Here is a 26,235-nt window from a genome sequence, read left to right on the forward strand (position 1 = left end):
CTGCCACATCCAATTGTGAATGGTGGTGGACAATTAAATAACTTGGTAGAAGAGGACGCCTCCCCATTCTAACTAATGAAAAGTCCCAACACATCAGTGTAAAAGATAAGGTTGAAGCATTTGCAACAATCTTCAGTCAGAAATGCCAAGTGGATGATCTATCGCAGCCTCCTCCAGTGGTCCCCAGCATTACAGATACGAGCCTTCAGCCAATTCAATTCACCCTCTGTGATATCAAGAAGCAGTTGGATGCACTGAATACTGCAAAGGCTAAGGGCCCTGACAACATTCCAGCAATATTACTGAAGACCTGTGCTCCAAAACTTGCCACGCCCCTAGCTAAGCTCTTCCAGTACAGTTATAATACTGACATCTATCTAGCAATGTGGAAAACTGCCCAGGTATATCCTGTACCTGAAAAGCAAGACAAATCCAACCCAGCCAATCATCACCCCATCTGTCTCCTCCCAATCATCAGTAAAGTGATGGAAGGTGTCATCAAGCAGCACCTGCTCAGCAATAATCTGTTCAGTAACACACCGTTTGGGTTCTGCCAGGGCCACTCAGCTCCTGACCTCATTACAGCCTTGGTTTAAACATGGACAAAAGAGCTGGATTTCAGAGGTGAGGTGACAGTGCCAGCCCTTGAAATCAAGATCGTATTCAACAGAGTGTGGCATTAAGGAACCTGAGTAAAACTGGAATCAATGGATCTCAGGGGGCAAACTCTCCACTGATTGGACTCATACCTGGCACATAGGAAGATGGTTGTGGTTATTGGGTGTCAGTCATCTCAGCTCCTGAACATCTCTACAGGAGTTCCTCAGGGTAGTATCGTAGGCCCTATTCATCTTCAGCTGGTTCATCAATGATCTTCTCTTCATCATCAGGTCAGAAGTAAAGATATTCATCGATGTTGGTGCTGAAAAGTTGTGCATTTGCAACTCCTCAAACACTGAAGCTGTCCATGTTTAAACGCAACAAGATCTGGACAGTATCGGGGTTTGGGCTGACAAGTGACAAGTAACATTCACATCATACAAGTGCTAGGCAATGACCATCTCCCGTAAGAGACAATCTAATCAGTGTGCCTTGACATTCAATGGTGTTACCATCACTGAATGCCTCACTATCAACATCCTGGGGGTTACTATTGACCAGAAACTCAGTTGGACTTGCCATGCAAATACAGTGGCTACAAGAGCAGGTCAGAAGTTAGGAATACTACAGCAATTAACTCAACTCCTGACTCCCAAAATCTACAAGGCACAAGTCAGGAGTGTGATAGAATACTCCCCATTTGCCTGGATGGGTGCAGCCACAACAACACAAAATAAGCTTGACACCATCCAGGACAAAGCAGACCGCTTGACTGGCACCACACCCACATCTACAAATATTCACTCCCTCCACCACTGATGCTCAGGATAGCAGTGTGTACTACTTGCAAGATGCATTGTAGAAATTCCGTAAAGGTCTTCAGACAGCACCTTCCAAACCCAAGACTACTTCCATCTGGAAAGTCAAGGGCAGCAGGTACATGGGAAGCCACTCAGCATTCTGACTCAGACATATATCATTGTTTCTTAACTGCCTTTGGTCAAAATCCTGGAATTCCCTCCCTAAGGGCAAAGTGGGTCAACCTACACCAAGTGGACTGCAGTAGTTCAAGCAGCTCACCCCCACCTCCTCAAGGGCAACTAGAGATGGATAATAAATGCTGGCCAGCTAGCATTGCCCGTGTCCTATGAGTAATGTTTTTGTTTACATAAAAAGGACCCCTTGCCAGGTGACTGGCTAACTCATCAGCGTTTACGCCCACAGCTTTTCTACAGGTTGGGACTGGACAACTGCAGGTTGTTACCATTGTCTTTGGGAAATCAGAGAGCATCGAAGATGTGAAAGCGGCAGGATCAGCACCTTCCACTCCCCAGTGTTAATCTTAAATTTACCTTCAAGCTGGACATTTCATCCCATCCTATAAATCAGGCTTGGTAACATTTATATCTGGTTGATATTCCCCATAGCATGTTTGGCTCTGTCTGGAGAGAATCATCCTGAAGCAGGTTCAAAGAGAGGACACCAACTGGTAAAGTAGGTAGTTGGATCAGTTACTTCATGCTAGCTTATCTTCGAGGGATCTTGCCAGAGACTGGACATACTAGATACTCATTCGGCAGCAGTGGGTCACAAATGGGTGGCAATTAAATAGTCACATTGACTCAGATTTGGGATGTTGCTGGGATCTTATCTGAGGCCAAATCCCTGGATCACTGGAGTGGTAAACTAGCACACCATTGAGGTCTCATTTGTAGAACCCACTAAGTCTGCAATAAGATTTCCCCTCCACAATGTTGACTTGGTAGCTGCCTTTGCTTATTGTTATTGATTTGTTTCCACATCTGCAGTGTATGATTCCACCTTGAGTCTCCCTCCTGCATCAACTGCACCCACCTGTCTCAATGCAGCTCTGACCATCCCGGGGTTAAGGCAGCCTTAGTGCCACCAATTCTTCCACATTGATTGGAACTTGCAGAGGCAACCTCCCATTTGGCTGTCTCTGGGAAATTCACACAGGTAGCATTACTCAGAGACCATCAGGAAAGGGACTGCCTCAGGTCCTAGCCAGTTTATAAAGAGCAAGGTCATAAGAATCCCCCCCTCTACATCTGATTCAGTGTTATTCCAATCTGATAATGTTCTAAATTTATCAGGTTTTTCCTGTTTGATCTTTAATTTGGTTAGATCTCTGGTAGACTTTATCTGATCATATCTTAGAATTGGTTTGGTATTATCTCTATGTTGCAGGGCTGATATATATAGGTTTGCCGCTATATATTTCGGACTTGGCACAGTTCATATCAAATTGGACATAATCAATATATCGGGTCATAACTGAATCTAGTTTGGTAATTTCTATAATAAAAGTAAATGCTGCTGATGTTGGAGATCTGAAATGGAAACAGAAAGTGCTGACAGGCTTCAGTAAGTCTGGCAGCATCTATGGAGAGAAAGGGCTAATACTTCAAAACGTTCTGCAGAAGAGTCATACTGAACTTGAAATGTTAACTGTTTCTCCCTTCATGGATACTGCCAGACCTACTGAGTTTCTCCAGCATTCTCTTGTTTTGAGACAGATTAGCTTCCTTCGTCTCTTTTTTAAACTCAGACTGTTGGAAGATATTCCATTAATAATGCTATAAACAATTACCCTCTATGGCATTTGTACTGTGCAATCCTTTGTCAGTTAGTCTCTCCTCTTTTACCCTCAATCACACACCTTCCCTGTTGTTTTTCCAGATCTCTGCATCCTTCCTTCCACCAACCCCAAGTTGATTAATCTTCTATCTTTATGATGAAAGGTAATCTCGACCTGAAACATTGGGTCTGTTTCCCTCTACAGATGTGATCTAACCTACTGTTTCCACCACTGTTGTTTACTTTCTGAACTTCTGTATTCACAATTTTTGCTTTTCTATGAAAGGTGACGTTTACTGAAAGACACAAGGCTTCTGCAACTAACTTGAATATCTCTAATCGCTTCCTTTTCAGAGGAGCCTGACAATGGAACTAAAAGGATACTCACCAACAGCTCTCAAAACAAAGAGGAACAAAGTGTCTGTGTCCACCAGGAAGCAATGCTTACTCAGCAGATCATCAAACTGGAATACATATACACCAGACCTCCCCAGTGGTCTCAGTCCTTACCAACCATCTACGTCATAACACCGACCTATACGAGACCAGTTCAGAAAGCAGAGCTGACCAGGCTAGCTAACACTTTCCTCCACGTACAGAACCTGCACTGGATTGTTGTTGAGGACTCTCCCCGCAGGACCGGTTTAGTAGCACTGCTGCTGGAAAAGAGTGGACTGAACTTCACCCACCTGAACATCCAAAGCCCAAAAAGTGTGAAGATGGGCCTCAGTAAATCATCTTCTCGCACGCCAAGGGGTACTCTGCAAAGAAATTTGGGTCTGCGTTGGTTGAGAGACAAATTGAACCCTAATGAATCATCAGAGGGCGTGGTTTACTTTGCTGATGATGACAACACTTACAGTTTGGAACTCTTTGAGGAGGTGCTCCCTTTGTCTCCATGACAAGCCTTGTATCAAAGCATAAGCATTTAAGTGTTATGCTCTGCAGTGATCTATTATTTTATAGCCTTTATCACAGTCACTGGATAAATAATATTTGTTATAGATTGCATGTTGCCATAATTAACATTTAACAAGTACTGGTAGTTTATTCCTGTTAGTAAAACTAGTAAAGTTGGTTGTGTTGAAAATTTGCTAGTTAAAAAATAACTAATATCAATTAAACATTTACTGCAGGGTGAGGTTACAAGCTACTGTATTAAAAAGAAGGTAGAATGGAAGTCCTTAACTCAATAGAAGGATGAACCCACACCTCCTCCCTCACCTCTATCCAAGGCCCCAAAGGATCCTTTCACATCCGGTAGAGATTTTCCTACACATCCAAACACCTCATCTACTGTGTCCCTTGCTCTCGATGTGGTCTTCTCTACATTGGAGAGACAGGACCAAACACCCCTAACGCCCTGTGGCCAACCATTTCAACTCCCCCTCCTACTTCCCCAAGGATATGCAAGTCCTGGGCATCCTCCACCGCCAAATCCAACCCACCTGATGCCTGGAAGAAGAACACCTCATCTTCCGCCTTGGCACCCTCCAACCACACAGCATCAACGTCAACTTCACCAGTTTCCTCATCACCCAGATCCAACCTTCCAACTCGGCACCACCCTCTTGAACTGTCCCACCTGTCCATCTTCCTTCCTACCTATCCACTCCACCCTCCCCTCCAACCTATCACCTTCACCCACCACCTTATTGATCTATCGCCTTCACAGCTATCTTCCCCCCACCCTCCTATTTATCTCTCAGCCCTATCTCCCCTTCCCTCCAACCCCCACATTCCTGATGAAGGGTTTATGCCTGAAACATCGATTCTCCTGCTCCTTGGATGCTGCCTGACCTGCTGTGCTTTTCCAGCACCACGCTTTTCCATTGAACATAAATCCCTAGCATTGCTGGTATTTGGGTGTCTGAAGTAAACATTTCATTAATGTTAGTTTGTAGGTAGAGGGGAGGAATTCTGTAGCATGCCTTAAATTTTACGTCTGGGGATTGAGTATTAAACATATCATTGTAGCTATATCAATCCAACTCAATTATTACCACTAATGCAGATAGCATGCATCAGAGGGTGAATTTCAGGGAAAGAAATTGGAGAAAATAAAGCAAACATAATTTGATTGTTTTGATGCTACTTATTGACAGTGACACTAAATGCTAGAATCGGGTCAAGTCTGGACAGAATTGACAACCAGAAATCAGTATTTTGAGACCCAGATGTTACAGAGCACACCAAACAATTTTTGAATAAGTGGAAGGTTTGAAATGGTCAGGAAAGAGCTAAATAGCCATAAACCTCAGCGATAAATACACTTTGAGATTGTCAGTACTGTGTTGCTAAGTTACCAGATCTGATAAGCAATCAACTGTAGATTCAATTAATTCCTTTTAATGTTACATTTGCAGGCATTAAAATCTTATCAATTCTAATTAAGGCACACAGCCCAGGCAAACACCCATTGCAAAGTTTATAAAATTCACCTGACTGTTTTTATTTTTCAGATGCGATTCACAAAAAAGGTTTCAGTATGGCCTGTAGCTTTCGTTGGTGGACTGCTATACGAGTCTCCCAAAGTGAACAATGCAGGAAAAGTCATCGGTTGGAAAACTGTTTTTGACCCAAATAGACCTTTTGCTATTGATATGGCAGGGTTTGCAATCAACGTTAAGTTGATACTCATGAAACCTTCAGCCAACTTTCAGCTGTATGGAATCAAGGGAGGATACCAGGAAACCAGCTTGTTGCGGGAACTCATAACTTTAAAAGAGCTGGAACCTAAAGCTTCAAATTGCACTAAAGTAAAGTAACGTTCCAATTGGGACTTAATTAACACACACAGTTTACTCTTACTCAACCAAACCTGTGGGTTGTGTATCACTCTATAAACTAGGATCAGTGTATTATACTTTGAGGGAAATGAGCTTTATTGGCCACTTGCCCTGCAGGATTTCAGTCAAAGCAAATATTCTAGGGAAACATTGAAATGAAGTGTGAGGGATATTTGCCTCCCATTACACCAGGAATACTGCCAGTGATATGTGTTCGTACTGGAATGGAACAAAGTCCTCTGGCCTTAGCTTGCCATTATGGAAAAAAATTGTCTCTTGGAATCCCAAGTGTGTTCCATTGTTAGCTTTCCGTGATTGTGCTGGTCACAGTTGTCAATGTAATAGTCAATGCAAAGATAATAATTCATGCTTCTGAAAAGACTTTAACAACCATTAACTGGTACATACTATACCCACACATAATGAGATACTGGCTATAGAAGTGGATTTGGCTTTGATAATGTCCTCATTGAATCATGACTCAGCCTAGAACGCATGTTATGGAAATGGTCATGCTCGATGGTTGCAAGGCATAGCCTTATTTCCCAGCAGTCAGCCTCAGACCTTCCTCATGGCTGCAAAGAGCTTCAGAATGCAGAGGGAGACAGTACAGTCATATCATCATTGGGGTAGTAATCCAGATTAATGCTCTGGGGACATTAATTAAAATACTACAGCAATTGGTGGAATTTAAATTTGATTAGTAAATCTGAGGTGTAAAGTTATTTGTAGTAATGGTGACAGCGAAACTATTGCCAATTATTGTAAAAGCCTGTCTGGTTCACTGTGGTCCTTTAGGGAAGGACATCTGTATTCCTTGCCTACATGTGACTCCTTATCCAAAGCAATGTGATTGACTCTTCGCAGAATCACTGAAGTATTCCAGTGCAGAAGGAGGCCAGTCAGCCCATCATGTTTGCACCAGTTCATTAAATGGGCATCATTATCTAGTCCCCATTTCCTGCTTTTCCTCATACCCTTACACATTATATTTTTCCAAATAATCATCAGCTGCCCCAATTGAACCCTGCCTTCATTAAACATCTCAGGAGTGCATTTCCAAACCCTAACTACCCTAATTGTGAAAATGATTATCCTCATGTCACTCTTGCTCCTTTTCCAGATCACTTTAATTGCTTAATTGCTCTCAAGGTCAATTCAAGATGGGCCTCAAATGTGTCGCCAACATCCCCTGAATGAATGAAGGAAGGACAACAAACTATGTAACTGAAAGCTAGTTTCAGTTATTGTGCTCATTATACTATCATTAATTTTTGTAAAACTAATAGGATTGATTACAATCCTCCAAGGAAGAAAATCAGTTTCCCTTATCATATTTGACCTAGATCTGACTCCAGACCCACAGCAATGTATTTAAATACCAGTGAAATGCCCAAGCAAACCACCACTATTGGTACTAAACCCCAATATAAAAGTTGAAGATGAGTTTAACCAGACAGACCACCTGGCATTGGCCTAAACGCCAGCAATAACAATGGCAAACACAGCCCTGGCAACCCTGCAAAGTCCTCCTTGCTAAAATCCAGGATTTTCTGTCAAAATTGGGATAGTTGTTTCATGGACCAGCAACAACTTGACACAGTCATTCTCACAGAATCATTTCTTAAAGCCAGTGTTGCAGAATCTGCCATTGTACAGACCCACCAGAAGTAACTGTATAGTAGGTCATTCTCAGGGAGAGGCTGTGCTGGGAGTCCTCAACATTGGACCCAGACCCCAGCATCAGACCATTGTAGAGAAAAGGACCTCCTGATGATTATCATCAATGGGTCTCCATGTTGAAAATCACTTGAAAGAAGCACCAAGGGTGGCAAGGAAACAGTATGTGCTGTAGGTGGGGGAGTTAATGTCTGTGACTAACAGTAGCTCAGTAGGAACACCACTGACCACAATAGCTGAATCCTGAAGGATAAATTGGGTCTGCAGTAGGTGGTAATGAAAACAAGAGGAAAACATTAGCAGACCTTATCCTCACTCATCTACCTGTAGGAAATGCAGTAACCCATAACCGTATTGGTAGGAATGATTGCCTCGTAGTCTCTGTGGAGATGACACTATCTCTTTCCAGTGTGAACGCACAACACTGTGCTCAGTGGCAATACTACTGTGCAAAACGAGATAGATTCAGAATAAACACGGCAGATCAAAACTGAGCATCCATGAGTCATTATGGGCCATCAGCAGTAACAGAACTTTGTTCAACTACAATCTGTCACCTCATTCTCTAGCAATGGCATAATTACACAGTGACTAAGGCTAATAACTGAATATTCATTGGGACCTGACACTTCAGAAGGACATGGAAATGAAATGAAAAGCGATATGGTAGCTCTAATAATAAAGAATGAAATCAGGTGCGACAAAAATAAATAATTGAGATGTGGAAATGCTGGTGTTGGACTGGGATTGACACAATTAAAAGTCATACGACACCAGGTTATAGTCCAACAGGTTCATTTAAAGTCACAAGCTTTCAAAACTCTTTCATCAGGCCTTCCTCTAATGAAGGAGCAGCACTCTGAAAGCTTGTGAGTTTAAATAAACCTGCTGGCCTATAGCCTGGTGTAACTTCTGACTAAAAACTGAGAGGAGCTGTTTATAGGCCCTTGAATAGTAGCTATGTTATACATTCAGGAAACAATGGAGCTTGTAAGAAATGTGCTGCAGTAATCATAGACAATTTCAATCTCATTTTCAACAGACAAATCAAAATTGGCAAAGGAAGCATGGAGGAAGAGATCATAGAGGGTATTTGAGATAGTATTTTATAACTATATATGCTGGAACAAACAAAGAAGTGTTTCATTTTACACCTTCAAATGTATAATGAGGTAAGATTAATTAATGATCTTTCCTAAACTTATCTGGGAAAGAGCAATCATAATGTGATAGAACTTCACATACTGTTTTATATTTAGGCAGTTGAAAGGATATGTAGGTAGGGTTGTACCAAGTGGACTCAAATTATAGGTTAAAAGATAAAATAATCAGATCAACCCTCATCTTTTAGATTGGCAGGGCAGGCACAAGGGGCTGAATGGTCTACTCTTGTTCTTAATTTGTACATTTGTATGTTTGTGTGTTGTAGAGAAACAGTGGAAGACGTAACAAAATATTTTGCAGTTCTTAACAATGGCATATTCTATTGGCAAATTCATGAGACAGATGCACTGTTTGTAACCAGCTAAGGAAGGATATATTTATATTACAAGTAGTTCAGAAGGTTCACAAGATTGATTGGGTTGTTGAGATGAAAGGGTTGCTTTACGAGGAAAGGTTCATGGATTAGACCTGTATTCAGTGGAGTTTACAAGAATGAGAGATGATTTTACTGAAACAAAAGAGATTCTGAGCTGGCTTTACAGGCTATATACCAAAAAGATGTTTGTTTTGTTTTATGATGATAAATCAGAACTGAAGACCACAGTTTGAAAGAAAGAGGTATATGAGACAGAGATCAGGAGAAATTTCTCCTCTGAGTGTCTTTGGAATTTTCTTCCACAGAAAGTATTGGAGGCAGAACCATTGACAATATGTTCAAGCTTGATTTTTGATCGATGAATCAATCAAGGGATTTGAGATGAGCAGGAAAGTGTAGTCAAGAACATAATCTGATAACCACAATCTTGTTAAACATTGCAGTAGGCTTGAAGGACCAGTTGGTGTCTAACCACTCGTATTTCTTATCATCCTGTGCTTGCTGTAAAGCCAAGGGATCTACTCTGGTTCGATGAAGAGTGCAGCAGAGTACGCCAGGCACAGTACCAAGCCTACACTACTGGCAGGTCAAATAATGGAAGAAGCATATGGCAGACAGAGCTAAATGATACTGCAAACAAAGAAACATACAAAAGCTCTTCAGTCCTGTCACATCCAGTCCTGAATTGTAGTGGACAATTAAGCAACTAACCAGAAGGAAAGGTTCCACAAATATGCCCACGCATAATGATGGTGGAGCCCAGCACATCAGAGCAGAGGATAAGGCTGAAGCTTTTACAACCAAACTTTCATCCAAATGGCCAAATTAATGATCCATCTCCGATGCTACCCAACAACCTCAGCAACACATCAGTCTTTAGCCAATCCATTCACGCTATATGTTATGAAGAAATGGCTAAAGGTACTGGACACTACAAAAACTATGGGCCATGACAACATTCCAACAGTGTCCCAATTGTCACATAGCTTGCCAAGTTTTTCCAGTGCATGTACAGTAAAAGCCTTTACCCAGCAATGTGGAAAATTGCCCAGACATGCCTTTGGTATAACAAACAGGTGAAAGCCAATGCAGCTGAATACTTTCCCAATAATCACCTCAAGATCAGCAGCAAAGTCAAGGCAGCTATTGTTGTCAACACAACCAAATGGCATTTACACAGCAATAACCTACTCATTGATGCTCAGTCTGGGTTCCACCGGGGCCAATCAGCTACTGACCTCATTACAGCCTGGGTCCAAACATGAACAAAAGAGCAGAATGCCTAAGTTGAGATGAGACTGACAGCACTTTGTATCAAAATAGCAGGTGATCGAGGTTCATGTCAGGAAACCTGAGCAAAAGTGGGGTCGATAAGAATTATCTGGAAAACTCACCACTGATTGTCATCATGTCTTGCACACTGGAAGATAATTGTGGTTGTTGGAGGCTAATCATCTCAGTCTTTGCACATAACTACAGGAGTTCCTCAGGGACAAACATCTTCAGCTGCTCTATCCTCCTTCCATCATAAGGGGGATATTTGCTGATAATTGCACAATGTTTCCCACCATTCATGACTCATTGAATACTGAAACAGTCCATTGTCCATAAACAACAAGCTCTGAATAACACATGACTTGGGCTGAGAAGTGGCACGTAACACTTGCACCATACAAATACCTACAATGACCACCTCCAACAAGAGAGAAACAAATAATTTCTGATTGACATTCAATGGCATTATTATCACTAAATGCCCCACTATCAATGTTCCTGTGTGCTACTGTAGACCAGAAACTCAACTGGGCCAGCTGTATAAATAGTGTGGGAACAATCCTAGGTCAGAGACTATGAATGCTGCCATGAATATCTCACCTGACTCCTTGACGTCAGTCACCATTTACAAGTCACAAGTCAGGAGTATGATAGAAATATTCTACATTTTTGGATAAAATCATCTTCAACAACACTCAAGAAGCTTGACACAATCCAGGACAAAACAACTGGCTTGATTAGCTCCCTATCACCACATTAAAAATTCACTCCCTCCACGCAGTGAAATAATGTGTACCATTCAGTAGATGCTCTTTAGTTATTTCCTAACTCTCCGTTATTAGTACTTTCCAAACCCATGAAGGTAATTAACTAGAATGACTAGTTTAGTAGATGCATGGGAACACCACTGCAATCTTTCCTCAAAGTCACATACCATCCTTATTCATATTCTCTGGCATTTAGAAGAGTGAGAGGTGACTTAATTTAAATGTTTAAGATCCTGAAGGGACTTGTAGGTGGATGTGGAAAAGATGTTTCCTCTTGTGAGAAAATATCGATCTAAGAGTGCTGTTTACAAATAATTGGTTGTCCAATAAAGACAGATGAGGGGAAAAATCCTCAGAGGATTGTGAATCTTTGGAATTCCCTTCTTCAAAAGGCAAAGAGTGTAAAAACCTTAAATATTTTTAAGATAGGTAGATAGATTCTTGATTATCAAAGACAAGAAAGTTTTTTGGGTTTAGGCAGGAATTGGTATGCAAGAACTGATGTTAAAATCAGATCAGCCGTGATCTTATTGAATGATGGAACAGGCTGAAAGGGCCAAGTGCCGACTCTTATTCCTTGTTTGCATTTTCATATATTTACGTGACCATTTGTAGTCACACCTACACTGTTGCTGGATCAAAATGCTGCAGTTCCCATTCTAACCATACTGGTGGTGTAACTGCACATGACGTAGTGCAGTTGTTTAAGGAGGCAGCTGTCAGTATCTTCTCAAGGGAAATTAGTGACGGATGTCTTGAAACGGTTGAAGATGGATAAATCCCCAGGACCTGATCAGGTGTACCCAACAACTCTGTGGGAAGCTAGAGAAGTGATTGCTGGGCCTCTTGCTGAGATATTTGTATCATCGATAGTCACAGGTGAGGTGCCGGAAGACTGGAGGTTGGCAAACATGATGCCACTGTTTAAGAAGGGCAGTAAGGACAAGCCAGGGAACTATAGATCGATGAGCCTGACCTCGGTGGTGGGCAAGTTGTTGGAGGGAATCCTGAGGGACAGGATGTACATGTATTTGGAAAGGCAAGGACTGCATGGGAAATCATGTCTCTCAAACTTGACTGAGTTTTTTAAAGTAGTAACAAAGTGGATTGATGAGGGCAGAGCACTAGATGTGATCTATATGAACTTCAGTAAGGCATTCGATAAGGTTCCCCATAGGAGACTGATTAGCAAGGTTAGATCTCATGGAATACAGGGAGAACTAGCCATTTGGAAACAGAACTGGCTTAAAGGTAGAAGACAGAGGGTGGTGGTGGAGGGTTGTTTTTCAGACTGGAGGCCTGTGACCAGTGGAGTGCCATAAGGATCGGTGCTGGGCCCTCTACTTTTTGTCATTTACATAAATGACTTGGATGCGAGCATAAGAGGTATTGTTAGTAAGTTTGCAGATGACACCAAAATTGGAGGTGTATTGGACAGCGAAGAAGGTTACCTCAGATTACAACAGAACCTGGACCAGATGGGCCAAAGGACTGGGAAGTGACAGATTGAGTTTAATTCAGATAAATGCGAGGTGCTGCATTATGGGAAAGCAAATCTTAGTTGGACTTATACACTTAATGGTAAGGTCCTAGGGAGTGTTGCTGAACGAATAGACCTTGGAGTGCAGGTTCATAGCTCCTTGAAAGTGGAGTCGCAGGTAGATAGGATAGTGAAGAAGGCGTTTGGTAGGCTTTCCTTTATTGGTCAGAGTATTGAGTACAGGAGTTGGGAGGTCATGTTGCGGCTGTACAGGACATTGGTTAGGCCACTATTGGAATATTGCGTGCAGTTCTGGTCTCCTTCCTATCGGAAAGATGTTGTGAAACTTGAAAGGGTTCAGAAAAGATTTACAAGGATGTTGCCAGGGTTGGAGGATCTGAGCTACAGGGAGAGGCTGTACAGGCTGGCGCTGTTTTCCCTGGAGCATCGGAGGCTGAACGGTGACCTTATAGAGGTTTACAAAATTATGAGGGGCATGGACAGGATAAATAGACAAAGTCTTTTCCCTGGGGTCGGGGAGTCCAGAACTAGAGGGCATAGGTTTAGGGTGAGATGGAAAAGATATAAAAGAGACCTAAGGGGCAACGTTTTCACGCAGAGGGTGGTACATGTATGGAATGAGCTGCCAGCGGATGTGGTGGAGGCTGGTACAATTGCAACATTTAAGAGGCATTTGGATAAGTATATGTATAGGAAGGCTTTGGAGGGATATGGGCCGGGTGCTGGCAGGTGGGACTAGATTGGGTTGGGATATTTAGTCAGCATGGACGGGTTGGACTGAAGGTCTGTTTCCATGCTGTACATCTCTATGACTCTATGACAAGAGACAGTGGCTTTATCACCATTCACATTACACAGAAGAATAAAAGAAATCTGCAGTTAAGTTCTAGACACTTTCAAGGAAGTGATTATGTGTCATGTATTAGCCTGAGACAGAGGTCAGGTGGAATATGCACATGAAAGAGTTTAAAATGTATTCGATTTATTTATTTGAGTATTGGGCACTAGCAGATATTTTTGCATACCAAATTTAGTGACTTGTGGGGCATAAACACCATCAGAGATTGGCTGAGTGGTCTGTTTCTGTGTTTTGACTCTATCTTATAGCAGCCATATACAGTACAAATAGTGCATCACTCCATTGATGCAATGGTGGGCTTACACCAGTTCCTTATGAAAGGCCCTGTGAATCAAATGGTAATGTGTCATTTTGATAATTCCCCTTATAACTGGAATGAGTCTATTATGGATTACATTGAAATCTGTAACTGAGAGTGCTACAGGATGGACAGTGCTAACTAAGGATTGGCCTTGAAAGTGGTCAGTAGGTAGGAGGTACAGATCAGTCTCCATCTCCCAACTACTGAGCCTTTGCACACACTGCTACATGCAGTCCATTGCAGTTGTGCAATCCATGTGTACTATTCTGTGTATCCCAAGATAGGGATACTTTTTCTCAGTGAGGACAAATGTGACGAATCTGTGTCCTTTCCTCTTGAAAATCTAATAGGAACAAGTTGAATTGGAGAGAGTGCATGTTTACAATATGGTCTACAAACCAGGATTAACTCCAAAGCTGGGACTTTCCAGGCCTGTTGGCGAAAGGCTGGAAGGTGAGATGGATGGCAAAATGGGACAGATAGGCACTAGGGAATCACCAAACCAGTTTTTCAATTATGGGAAAGGTGGCAGATGAGTAACTCACCAGGAGATCAGTAGGCCTCTTCTTGTCATTTCTGGCATTTTGACTGTGACAGAAATGGCTTCCTTTTCAGCACTCTATGGCCACCTAGGGAACCCCAGCAGAACTGGCCAAATCTCATGGGAATGACTCTGCTTACCTTCTATCAAATCCCTTAACCCCTCAATGTCTGCTTGTCTGGCCAAAGCCCCTGCTTCCCTGGACTCCTGTTACCTGACTTTGAGGGCACACAGACATTGATATGGCTTCATCCTTACCAACCCCATTAGTATAAGCAATGGTGCTGCTGAGATGGTTGCAAAAACAGCACTTTGCTTTGGCAGCTCTTAGGTTTGAGCCATTGTCCTTAAAAGGCATATTAGCCATGGCTGCAGCCAATTAGTTGATCAAAACCGGCTAATCTGACCTGAGGACTCATCCACTGGTGGATGGGGTACTCCCCTCAGTGTGACCCCTGCCATCTCTGCAATATTCTCATCCTGGAAGAAATGGGTTGGGATAGGGATACTTATAAAAGTAAAAGGTTGCAGATTGGATGGATGTTTAGATTAGAGTGGTGCTGGATTGAATGATTGTGTCAATTGGTGTTCATTGGAAATCTACCCTGGGGCTGCAGGCTTCCATCTCATATGTTTGTGGCTTGGCTGAAAGATTAGAGAATAATACATTCAAATGTGCAAAAGACATTAATTTGGGAAGCACAACAATCTGCAAAATTAGAATAGGATGCTACAAAAGACCATAGATCAACTAAGAGGCTGGGCATGAATATGGTGAAGGAGTTCAATTAAGTTTGACTGTGAAGAAGTCAAAAATGAAGCATTTCCTTAATGGCTAGAACTAAGAGGATGAAAAATGTGTGAAGTTATTTATATTCTTAAATCATTACAACTTAGCTACAGGTACAAAATGTAATCAACAAGCCAACAGTACATGGGACTTAGTCTCATGGGGAAGAAGTTATGTCTCAGTAATGCAGAACCTTGGTTAGATCAGATCTGATATACTGTGTTCAATCTTAGCATCAGATCTCTGGAAGGGTATTCTGGCAATGGAAGGGTCAAATTCATCAGAACGATGCTAAGGGTTAAATTACAAAATTGCTTGTATATAATTACTTGTATTCCCATGGGTTTAGAAAGGTGAAGCTGATCTAATCAGGTTTTTTGAAATGACATCGGCATTTGAATAGTAGATGGCGAGAAAATACTTCCAGTGGTAGAGAATTTCAGAACACATGTTCATAATACTAAAATTGGAGCTAGTACATCAAGGAATGAAATCCAGAGACAATTTTGCACAGAAGGGTTGTAAACGTTTGGAATGTTTTTACTCAAAAAGGTTAAAAATGCTGGGGCAATTGAAATTTTAACTAATAAGGTGGACATTTCATAATCAAGGAATTTGGTTCCTCAGCAGGTAGGTGTAGTTGAAATACAGGTCAACCATAATCTAAGTGAATGAAGGAGGGGCTAAATGGCCTGTTAATGGGTCTATCGGTTTTTAGATTTTATGCAAGTTACTAAATGCAAAGTTCTCATTATTTGAAAGAGGAAAGAAGTCATGATATGCCAATAACTTAAGTCAACAACTAATCAAGTATACATCAAATACATTTAACACAACACAAAAGACATTCAGGAAAACACTTTAAACGACCTGAATGATAGTAATATTCCATTGATTTCCCCTAGCCATAAGTTCAATGTAAAATAAAGTACCAAATTATTTAAAAGCTGTAGGTTTCATTTCAGGTTTTAACACTTGCCTGTAGCTGTGGCACATTATGAATGATCCATTAGTATATGAATTTGTATGATTTGCATCTTTTTATGGGCAAGGACATGCAGTTTGAACATAGGCACACAAAATATGTTATATTAATGCTCATTCAAGTAAGTTGAAGTTTTACCCAGGTTGAGTATGCCATCTTTTGCCAAGTTAAAATATGACACAATATAGTTGGAGCTGGCAATGGGATTATCATTTGCTTAGGTGGCCTTTAATCACATGAATAATACTTGGTCCGATATTATCAGACACAGGTAATGTGCAAAGAATAGGTTCTGAAGGACAGGTCATTGAAATACCCTAAGTATCCAGTCCAAGACAGAATGATAGGAACCTCTCCCAGTTAAGCAATTATTTTATATCTTACTAGTTTCCCACTGCACACAGTACAGTATTCACATTGTCATTGCTTTATTCTACAGATCCTTGTGTGGCACACACGGACCGAAAAACCAGTTCTGATAAATGAAGGAAAGAATGGATTCACTGATCCAAGAGTGGAGGTGTGAACTGCACTGAGATGGGAGGCATTTTCTGTAAGTTCAGAATTCTAGCTATTCAACAACATCATCTGAGTTGCAGAGACATGCAGACAACTAGCAATATCCTATTCTTGAATGGTATACCATGTAGTGAAACTAATTATACACTGGGCAACTCCATGGGTTATACCTCTTCAAGCCCCTCAAATTTGAATCAGAATCTGGCTCTTGAAATTCAGGATGAAACCTCAGATGAGACGAAGTGAATAGATGTTGGACAATCTTAACCCATTCACTAATCAACACTAGTCCACAGCATAAGTCCTCTGTCGTATCAGCACTTAGCGTGAAACTAGTTCTCTGAAAGAATAACTCCCTGAAGTACAATGGATATGTTTATTTGTGATGGATATGAGGTTGACATGAGGGTACAGTATTGTGTTGCAGTGAAGAAGCATTTGCATACCAGATAATTCCGACATTGGGGTATGATAAATTGAAAAATGTTTCATTCTCTCATTAAATATCTATTCCTCATCCTGAGGAACTTAAAATTTAAATCACTTGCAAAAGATGGCTTGAAGCTGCTTGTGAATGAATACTATTGTGAATGAAGCTGGTAAGTCTACAATAAGACATGAAGTGCCAATAAATGTCTGTGTTTAACTGTATGAAGAGAGATTGGATCAGTCAGCCCTATATTTACTGGAGTTTAGAAGAATGGGGGGGAATCTCATAGAAACCTATAAAATTCTAACAGGACTAGACAGGGTAAACATAGGCTGGCTGTTCTCGATGAACAGGGAACTCAGAACCAGGGATCACAACCAACAACAAGGGGTAGATCATTTAGGACTGGAATGAGGAGAAATGTCTTCGTCTGGAGCCAGGCACAGAAAGTAGTTGAGGCCAAAACATTGAATGTTTTCAGAAGGGAGTTAGATATGTTTATTAGGGCTTAATGGATCAAAGGGTATTGGGAGAAAGTGGGAACACGATGCTGAGTTGGATGATCAGCCACCAACATATTGAATGGTACAGCAGATTTGAAGGGCCAAATGGTCTAATCTCACTTCTATTTTCTGTGTTGCTCTGTTTCCATGAAATTATCTTTAAAATATGAACATTGCTGGTAAGCCCAGAATTTGTTGCCCATCCCTAATTGCCCTTGATAAAATGATAGTGAACCTCTTCTGCTTCTATTTCTTATGGTCTTATGTTCATTCATTTTTGGTTTATTTTAAACATCTTGTTTTTTTCTGGGTTTCACACCAGCATACTTTAGGCATTTGAAGTGGCAGCAACTCAATGTTATGTTTACATCTGAAAAATAAAAATGTTTTACATGATTGAAATGATACAATTTAGCTTTAACTTCATTCTGATTGCTTTGAGAACAGCTACTAAAAGTTAGTTTTAGCCCATAGTTAATTTACATTATTCCTCATTGAATAAGAGACCCAGTTTCACTAGTCTGTTTACTCTGTTTATAATCCAATTTTACTTGTTTTTAAACAATGTTTAAATTCTTCCAGAACTATGCAATGCTTCAAGTAAATTTGAAGACCTGATTCAGCAGCAGCTTCACAGAGGAACTGGGTGGGGAGCGAATTTTCCCTGCAGTTCTCTGTAAATTAAACCTAATGAGAACACTCAGCCCTTAGGCTCTCTCGAATAGCTGAGAGAACTCCAAGCTGTGGTGCCGTTATCCTGCACTTGTCTGCTCAACATTTCACCTCTGTTGCATTTTTGTGGCTATTACTCTGGACAGACTTGTGAAGTATTCATTCTAAACTCTATCCTCGGTCAACAACATAAACTAAACTTCATAGGAAAGTGTGAAGTACACTGTGGTTTTATTATCACCAAATACTCATCAGAATAATCCAGGTCTAAATAAAAGCTGGTGCAATCCAGTTGATGTGTTGACATAATGTAATTGAATCTTGAGTAAACAAATATTGCATTTATGCTTATTTACAGTTCAAATAAATGCATCAACATAGCAATCTGAGAATAATAGAAACATTCCTCAATAATTTGTGTGGTCAAAGATAGATTTATACTTTTCAATTTCTTTAGAGATTGTAATATATGCTTTTAATAGTTTTTAATTTCTGGGATATTGTTTGAAGTTACTTTTTGACGCTCTTGTGTGCTGGCTGAAGAATTTCTATTTGACATCAATCTGCTCATCTCAATCCAGCTCCTAAAATATTTAAAACCCAATAGTACAAATTGGTTCCACTCTGTAATCTTATTCAGAAAGGCCACAGCTAGCAATGTGTGAAATGTAACATTTGCACACAGGAATATTAGAGATTGCTACTCTAAGGCTTGAGTCAGGGACATTGTTAGGTGGTCGAGAGGACGCTTTATATGGCTGCCAGCCTTCTATTAGCTTGATGTTGATGCTGGGAATTTCAAATCAGAAAATATTTCATATATCACTTCTAACATTTTAGCTTAAGAATCACAAATTTCAACTAAAATTATGAATGTTCAAGTCAACACAGTGGGACTTTGTTCTGACAGTTATTGATGGTCAAAAATAAGATGAGTTCTTGTAGTCTCATTGTGAATCCCAGTGCGTGTGAGCCAAAGATACAGAGACTGAGGCCTTTTACCTCAATCCTAAACCAGGATAGATTCCCGCAATGGATTCAACATTCATGTTTCAGAACCTAAAGTTCAAATGTGGAAATTTTATTTTGGCAATCAATGTTTTGAAATAAAGCAAAGAACTGTGGGTGCTATCACTCTGGACAGACTTTAGAAGTATTTATTCCAAACTCTGGCTTCAGTAGAAAAAAAATAAACAAAATAAACACAATGGTTTTAAATACCTTGATTTAAACATTTTTTAGAATGAAACCGAGCATCTAATTTAGCCTGAGTTTAGAACTCTGTCTTATAATGTGTTTTTCAATGCTGAAACCGCATCAAAAGTTTGAGTGATTATTATGCAATGTATGTCACCAAAACTCAACTATATTATAATATGCTTAATTTGAAAATGCTCTTAAAAGCTTGTGATTTAATGCATGCACAAAAGCAATTTGGAACTCATTTTTAGTCAATCACATTAAACTGGCCTAACTCATACATTCAGTGAGACATTAAAAGATCACAGACTTGAAAAAGGAATGAATGTGTATTTGGTTTGGAAGCCCAGCATAACCTTTGATAAATCTTCAGTATTTCTTCCCCAATTAGCAGCGCAATAAAATGGATAAATGCCCCTTCACATGCCACCTTGAAAAAAACGTATGCAGCTTTTGCTGTTCTGTTTGTTACAGCATTGCTGTGTAATCCTTAGTGATCGAAAATATCTGTACAATCCAAACAAAATAAATTCTTATGCTACATCTCTCAAAACATGGTTAATAGAAAACCCTAAAATTTCATATATATAAAAAAAGAAAATACAGAACTATAATCTATGCAGCACCTGTTCACGATTTTCAAAGCATTTAGGATGTACGTGTGAAGTGTAGTCTGTTGCTCCGGTAACCCTGAGATCATGTTTTTCTATGACAATAAATACCAGATATACGTTGCAGGACTTTAGCTTTTGCATCTGGAAAAATTGAATGAAATAAGTTGATTCAGTAAAATAACTAACACATTTTTAAAAATTGGAGCTCAAAGTAAGATTGAAAAGTCAGATTGAGTTTGCTAACTCTGAAGAAGTTAATCAATGTAATTGTTTCTGTTATTTTCAGGTATCTTGTGAAGATTCCCTTCCAATTTTACGACAATGTAATGAAGTCTCAAGCCATGCTAATGTTCTCTAAGTTTTTTAATGGTAACATGTCCTACTAAGTTACTCTGCATTTTCATTTAAATTATTAATAGTGTGTAGATAATTATTTTCAGCCTTCTCCATGGTTGACATTTTCCTCAAAATTTAACACCAGGCACAAGTTTTTCCCAAGGATTAAAACTCAGCCTCTACGCTGCTGTTGTGTGCTTTGAATCTTAAACTATCATGACAGGAGCAAGAAGTGCAACATTTTTGCTATCGTAATTTGATTAAGCATAATGCACAATCAATCAGTTACTGAATGATCTATTACCATTCGGAATGTTGCTCATTTCTGTCCTGTGAGATTATATCATCTGGGTTGAAAGAACTCTCTCAGCTCTTCACCACATGTTGACATCAAAAGCAATTAAATCCGCAGTTCAGTTGAAAGAAAAGCAACCATCAAAGTCACCTTCAGCCAAGAAATGTCCAGCTGTTCAGTTAATTAGTACGGAATTACTGCGCAATTGTGTCAAAACGGACGGAACCGCTTTCAATGGATTGAGTCATCGAATGCTGTCAGCCAGGGTTTCAAATACCTTGCCTGTCAAAGTGGAAACATTATGTTAAAATGGAGACATAAGTTTTAATGTACTGATTTTAATGAGATTTTACATGAACTACTGAAAAATATTAGTTTTTCCACGTTAATCTCAATCTGTATTGAACAAAAGGCATTGAAATTGCAGAGGGAGACTCAGAAATGGATTTGATTGCAAACTCATCAATGTGACAAGACAGAAAAATACACAATGCATATCCAGATTTTGAGTATTCTGTTTAATTTTGCATTAAATAAAAACAGACAAATTAGGAAGAGAGCAGAGAAGATCAGGAATAACAGTCCTGAGTATGAAGGAACATTTGACACCCTTAGACTCTTTGGTCTAGAGAGAAGGTTAAGGGAGTGACCCAGAGAGTACATGGTTTGTTTAGAGTAAGCTCATAACTCAGAGCTTAAATTAAGCAGAGAAACAAAAGTGAAGGAAGTAAATTTAAATTACTGTGGAGTTATACCAAGGTGGCTTTACTCAAAGCAAAATAAATGGTTGGAATAGTGCCTCAAAGTAGATATTAGAAACTTTCAAAAAGGAGCCAGATATTTAATATTCATGTGAAGGGAGCAAAAAATAAGCCTTGAGAAGTATAAATTGCAATTTCTCATTCTTAAAGTTACTGCGTAGATAATTTAATTTAAATTATGGTACAAAGACACTGTACTGTCAGCCGCAATAAGAAGTTAACTTTGCCTAAAGTTGACCTGTGGCCTGTTTATTTTGCTTCATATTATTTGTTCCTGGGACATGGGCATCACTAGCCGGGCCAGAATTTACTGCTTATTCCGAATTGTCCTGGAGAAAGTGGTGGTGAGCTATCTTCTTGAATCACTGCAACATTTGGAAAATAGGGATAACCACAGTACCAACAGGAAGGGAATTCCAGGGTTTAGACCTTTTCTGAACAAACACTGAAACATATACCAAGTCAGAGTTGTGTGGGGCTTGGAGGGGAACCTGTGGCTGGTAGTATTATCATGCATCTGTCAGAAATCACAGGCTTGTTTGCAAGTAAAGCCAGATAACTCAACATCCACAGACAGCAACTTCCCCTCCAATCTCAACAAAACTGCTCCAAAAAAAAACTTTTAATGTACAAGACAGATCAATTCTTCATGTTTGTACAACTAGAATAAGGTGACCTGGAGAAATAAAGAGAACTGGAAAGGGATAGCCATACTAAGATTTTAATGAAATATTGTCTTCATTGTTTGCTACCCAAAAGGAAAACTTTTCCTAGTTCTGATGAACAGAAATCAATCTGAAATGTTTCTTTCCACAACTATTACCTGCTTGCTGAGTATTGCCAGTGTTTTCTGAAATAGAATCAAATCAAATACAGGAAGAGAAATAAAGAAAGGGAGAGGATGTTAGGGTTAAAACAGAAAGAAAGACCAGGAACGAAAGTAAATATTTAGCCCTTAAAAATCACTTAAAATTTACTACCTATAGGAGTGGGCTTCTAAGTCTGATTCCTTTTGGAAAATACATCTTAGTTAAAAAATTTCTGAAGCTGTTAAGCACCAACCTTAACTTGCTAGACTGAGTTTATTAGCAAATTGTTGAAACCATGAGACAATTGAGAGTGAACAGTCATTCTCTTGAGGATAACAGCTGTGGTGCAGATTGTAAATGATAATGATTCACAATGCATGGTGCATCACATCCTTGCCACAAGTTGTGGGATTCACACATTAATAACAGCAAGCACAATTAAACTCATTGGTATTTTGGTAGCTAATTCTTGCCGTTATTCTAAATTTAAAATGCAAGGTATCACACTTGATGAAAGCTTTAGCATTAATATTTTTCTGTTGTGTTGTGAACATGCTCAAACTAACACAAGCATTGACGATTGGAATTTAGTGCAATTATTAGACATTTAGCAGCAATTAACTTGCAGCAAGTAAGTTTTGTTATAACATGACATGCATTTTCTCACAAACCTCAAGTCGTATCTATTCATGTCTAAGACTGAAAGAATCAATTATTCTGCACTAAGGAATTTGAATTAAGTAACATAATAAAGATCCAAAGGCCATTAAAAAAAAACCCCAACCATAATCCCAACTTGCTTTTGGCAGCTTCAAATGAAAGAAGACTCACCACACTGATCACATCCATACAGTTAACCCTGGTGCAGCTACCTGATAGTGAAGATAGGTCATTATCTGCAGACCAGGTCAGGCAGCATCTGAGGAGCAGGAAAATCGACATTTCGGGCAAAAGCCCTTCATCAGGAAGAGCTTTCCTGCTTTCCTGCTCCTTGGATGCTGCCTGACCTGCTGCGCTGTTCCAGCAACACATTTTCAGCTGTGCTTTTCTAGCACCACTCTAATCTTGACTCTGATCTCCAGCATCTGCAGTCCTCATTTTTGCCCATTATCTGCAGAACGCCAGACTCAGATTTGTAAAATCTCCTGCAAAGACAAGTGCGATTTCTATCCAGTATCGTCTTGGCACTCCCAGTAACAGTCACGGCCCAACAACAGCGAGCTGAAATGTCAATGATTTTCCTTGTAGATGTTCAAGCCTCCTCTTGAACACCTCAGATAACATAGTGTCTGTTTTCAGTACCAATTAGACTGGGCTTCATGTGACCTGGAACTTGTGTTTACAACCCAGTGTTCCTGTCAGTTCTCAAATATGCATCCCCACTCATCCTGACTTGATAAAGGCTGCTGCGTGTTTCCGAGCTGTTCCAAAGACTTAAAAATGTGCATTTCTTTTTTGTTTCACCCTTTGCTTTACGGCTTACACTGGTCAATATTCCCATCGCAATTGTAATCGTGGGACCTTTTCAAACTGCCACGTGAGGTGATGCATCAGAAAATTGAGGCATCCTTCCGTTTGAGTCTGAAAGTCAAATTGTCTTTTAGGTTTAGGGGCTGATATTGTTTAAAAAATTGTTGAGTCTTTATGTATTAGAATTTCATAGGGAACTCTATAATGCTGTGCCAAATGCATTGAAATCCTAATGACAGCTGTTATCAATGAAGAAACTCTTATGAAGCAATATGCCAATACATCAGTAGGTGGAGGTACAAACTGCTAACTCCCTTGTTCAATATTTCATAGTAACATGTCAAAAAAAGAAATGTTTGAATAAAATTGAACATACTTAGAATCTCAAGCTAGGACTATTGTAGCCATTTCTGATTTTTAGGCTTCCACCATGAAATATCTTCTACATTCTGCTGGATTGTCCTGTTTTGCACATCATGCCTAGATTATATCCTCTCCAGGAAATTGTAAAATAAAGCAATAGTTTTGCTTACTCACTACCTCCATATCTCCACTTCCACCCCCCAAGATAATGCAGGTTATTCCTCTGCTGTGGTAGCTTACTCCATTTCTGTCACCAGACCCTGACTCTTCCTGATTCTTTCCTCGTCTTTAATGTCTTCACTGTCTCATCCTTTTTTTCCTTCTGAAAGCCCCCTCTCCCATCCATTGTTGCCACTTCATTTTTCCACCTGCTTCTTTTACTTTCTCTTCTTTCCTCTGTTCTCTATGCATCATTTCTCTCACCCAACTAATTTCTTCCTTCAACCACTATTTGCACCCTATCATCTGGCCTTCCATTGCTTCAATGTGCCCTGCTTGATGACACTGCTGTACTTGGTCTTGATTCACCGTTGCAAAGTCACAGGAGATTGACGGGTACAAATATATCAATGGGAAAAGCAAAGAACAGGAAACTTCAAGGTCTAGCTTGCACCAATGATTAATCACAATTACAAACTCATCATGGGTCAAACCAATGCCAAAGCTGTCTTATTTGAACAACAATGTTAAGATTTGCTTGTGGTTACCATCGAGTATTGTCTGCCCTGAAAGCTGCAGCGACATTAATGGGTTTGATGTTCCTGAATGGAAATAGTTCAATGAAAGGAATTGTTGTATTTACAGCCAAGAGCCACCTTGATGCAATCTTGCTTCAAAAAAACATTTCTGAAGAAATCTCAGCTGGATCACACATTAAACACAAAAGTGTGTACTCCAAATAGAAGAGCGAACGTGAATGCTGAGTATCTAAAATCAGATGAGAACATGCTGGAAATGCAGACTGACCCAACAAAACGTGGACAGAAAAATAACTGGCTGATGTCTCCAAGTGAGGTTCCTTTTGGAATGGGAAAGCTCCATACAGGAGGATCCCATGCAAAGCATTAGCCCATGTTTTTATTGTGCTCTGTCTACATTTCTGGTGTTGTGTAGGTTTTTAGATCAATTTGATTCTTTCATCTTGTAGCACAGGCCACTATACAACCTTTTTTCAGAAACTGCAGTTGTTCTGTTGATTAAAAGTTGCTGTTAATGTTTTTGAAATCACCAGTAAATTATACTAAAGACAGTTCCTTCTTTGATTGGGATTAATCCTGCTTTTGACAACAGGTTGTAACTCCTGTAGCCAAATTTGATAATGATTGTTGCTTGGTCATTTAGTTGCATCTTTTCACTGGAACTATATCTGGTTTATGCAGACTGATGCAAGGGACTCAGCTGACAAAACAGAAACAGCAGGTCATTGTCAGAGTTGAATTGGTTGGTGGTGGGTCAAGGGAGGAAGTGTAAGGTCAAATGTTTTAATGATTGAATGCCTTTTACAGCTTCAAATGACATAAAACAAAATGGTAATGTTGTATTTTTATGTTTGCATTAGAATTGTTACTATAATGCTGAGTGCACAAAGCATTTGTTTAACTGACTGTGAGCAAAATATTAAAAAAAAGAAACCTTAAAAATATCTTGCATACATTTCAATTATTAGCAATTCAATTTAAGTTCTGTGTGAATAAATTGATAGAGATTGGTGCCACGTATACTGGTCTTGATGTAGCTCTACTGGGACAAATAATTGGAGTCTATTAGAACGTAGGAGAGTAAAAGCAATACTTCCAAGTCAATACATTGAAGAAGTTACGCACTTAACAAATTGATTCAGTAGAACAAGGGAATTCTGTTTCACAAGATATGCGATAAAATCTTGCAGATGTGACTTATAGCTGTAGTGCAGGCTCATGGAATTGTAAATTATATTATTCAGGAGTCAGAATCATAGAATGCCTCCAGTTTGGAAGCAGGCCATTAAGCCCATCAGGTTTACACTGACCCTCTAAAGAGCAACCCATCCAGACTCAC

The 26,235-nt window shown here is 39.8% G+C and overlaps 1 protein-coding gene and 1 long non-coding RNA gene across 7 annotated transcripts in view; one reads left to right on the forward strand and one right to left on the reverse strand.

The window, feature by feature from the left end:
• Positions 1-25,834, forward strand: part of LOC122555033 (galactosylgalactosylxylosylprotein 3-beta-glucuronosyltransferase 1-like) — a 96,034-nt gene extending 70,200 nt beyond the window's left edge. For 5 of the 6 annotated variants that reach the window (XM_087992928.1, XM_087992934.1, XM_087992929.1 and 2 more), the window contains 4 exons: positions 3,553-4,079; positions 5,661-5,957; positions 16,666-16,779; positions 20,451-25,834. In XM_087992928.1, the coding sequence (XP_087849054.1) occupies positions 3,553-4,079; positions 5,661-5,957; positions 16,666-16,752 (911 nt within the window). In that variant the 3' untranslated portion in view covers positions 16,753-16,779; positions 20,451-25,834. Of the gene's footprint in view, positions 1-3,300; positions 3,363-3,552; positions 4,080-5,660; positions 5,958-16,665; positions 16,780-20,450 lie in introns of all 6 variants that reach the window. The other variant, XM_087992933.1, reaches the window with a different exon arrangement.
• LOC148148549 (uncharacterized) overlaps positions 20,451-26,235 on the reverse strand; it is a 29,827-nt gene continuing 24,042 nt past the window's right edge. Inside the window, exon 2 of the long non-coding RNA XR_015758910.1 lies at positions 20,451-21,077. This is a non-coding gene — a long non-coding RNA (uncharacterized LOC148148549). The remainder of the gene's footprint in view (positions 21,078-26,235) is intronic.

Source organism: Chiloscyllium plagiosum, unplaced genomic scaffold (genome assembly GCF_037043375.1).
Source record: "Chiloscyllium plagiosum isolate Xiang-an unplaced genomic scaffold, Cpla_swu_hap1 HiC_scaffold_12, whole genome shotgun sequence".
Lineage (NCBI taxonomy): Eukaryota > Metazoa > Chordata > Chondrichthyes > Orectolobiformes > Hemiscylliidae > Chiloscyllium > Chiloscyllium plagiosum.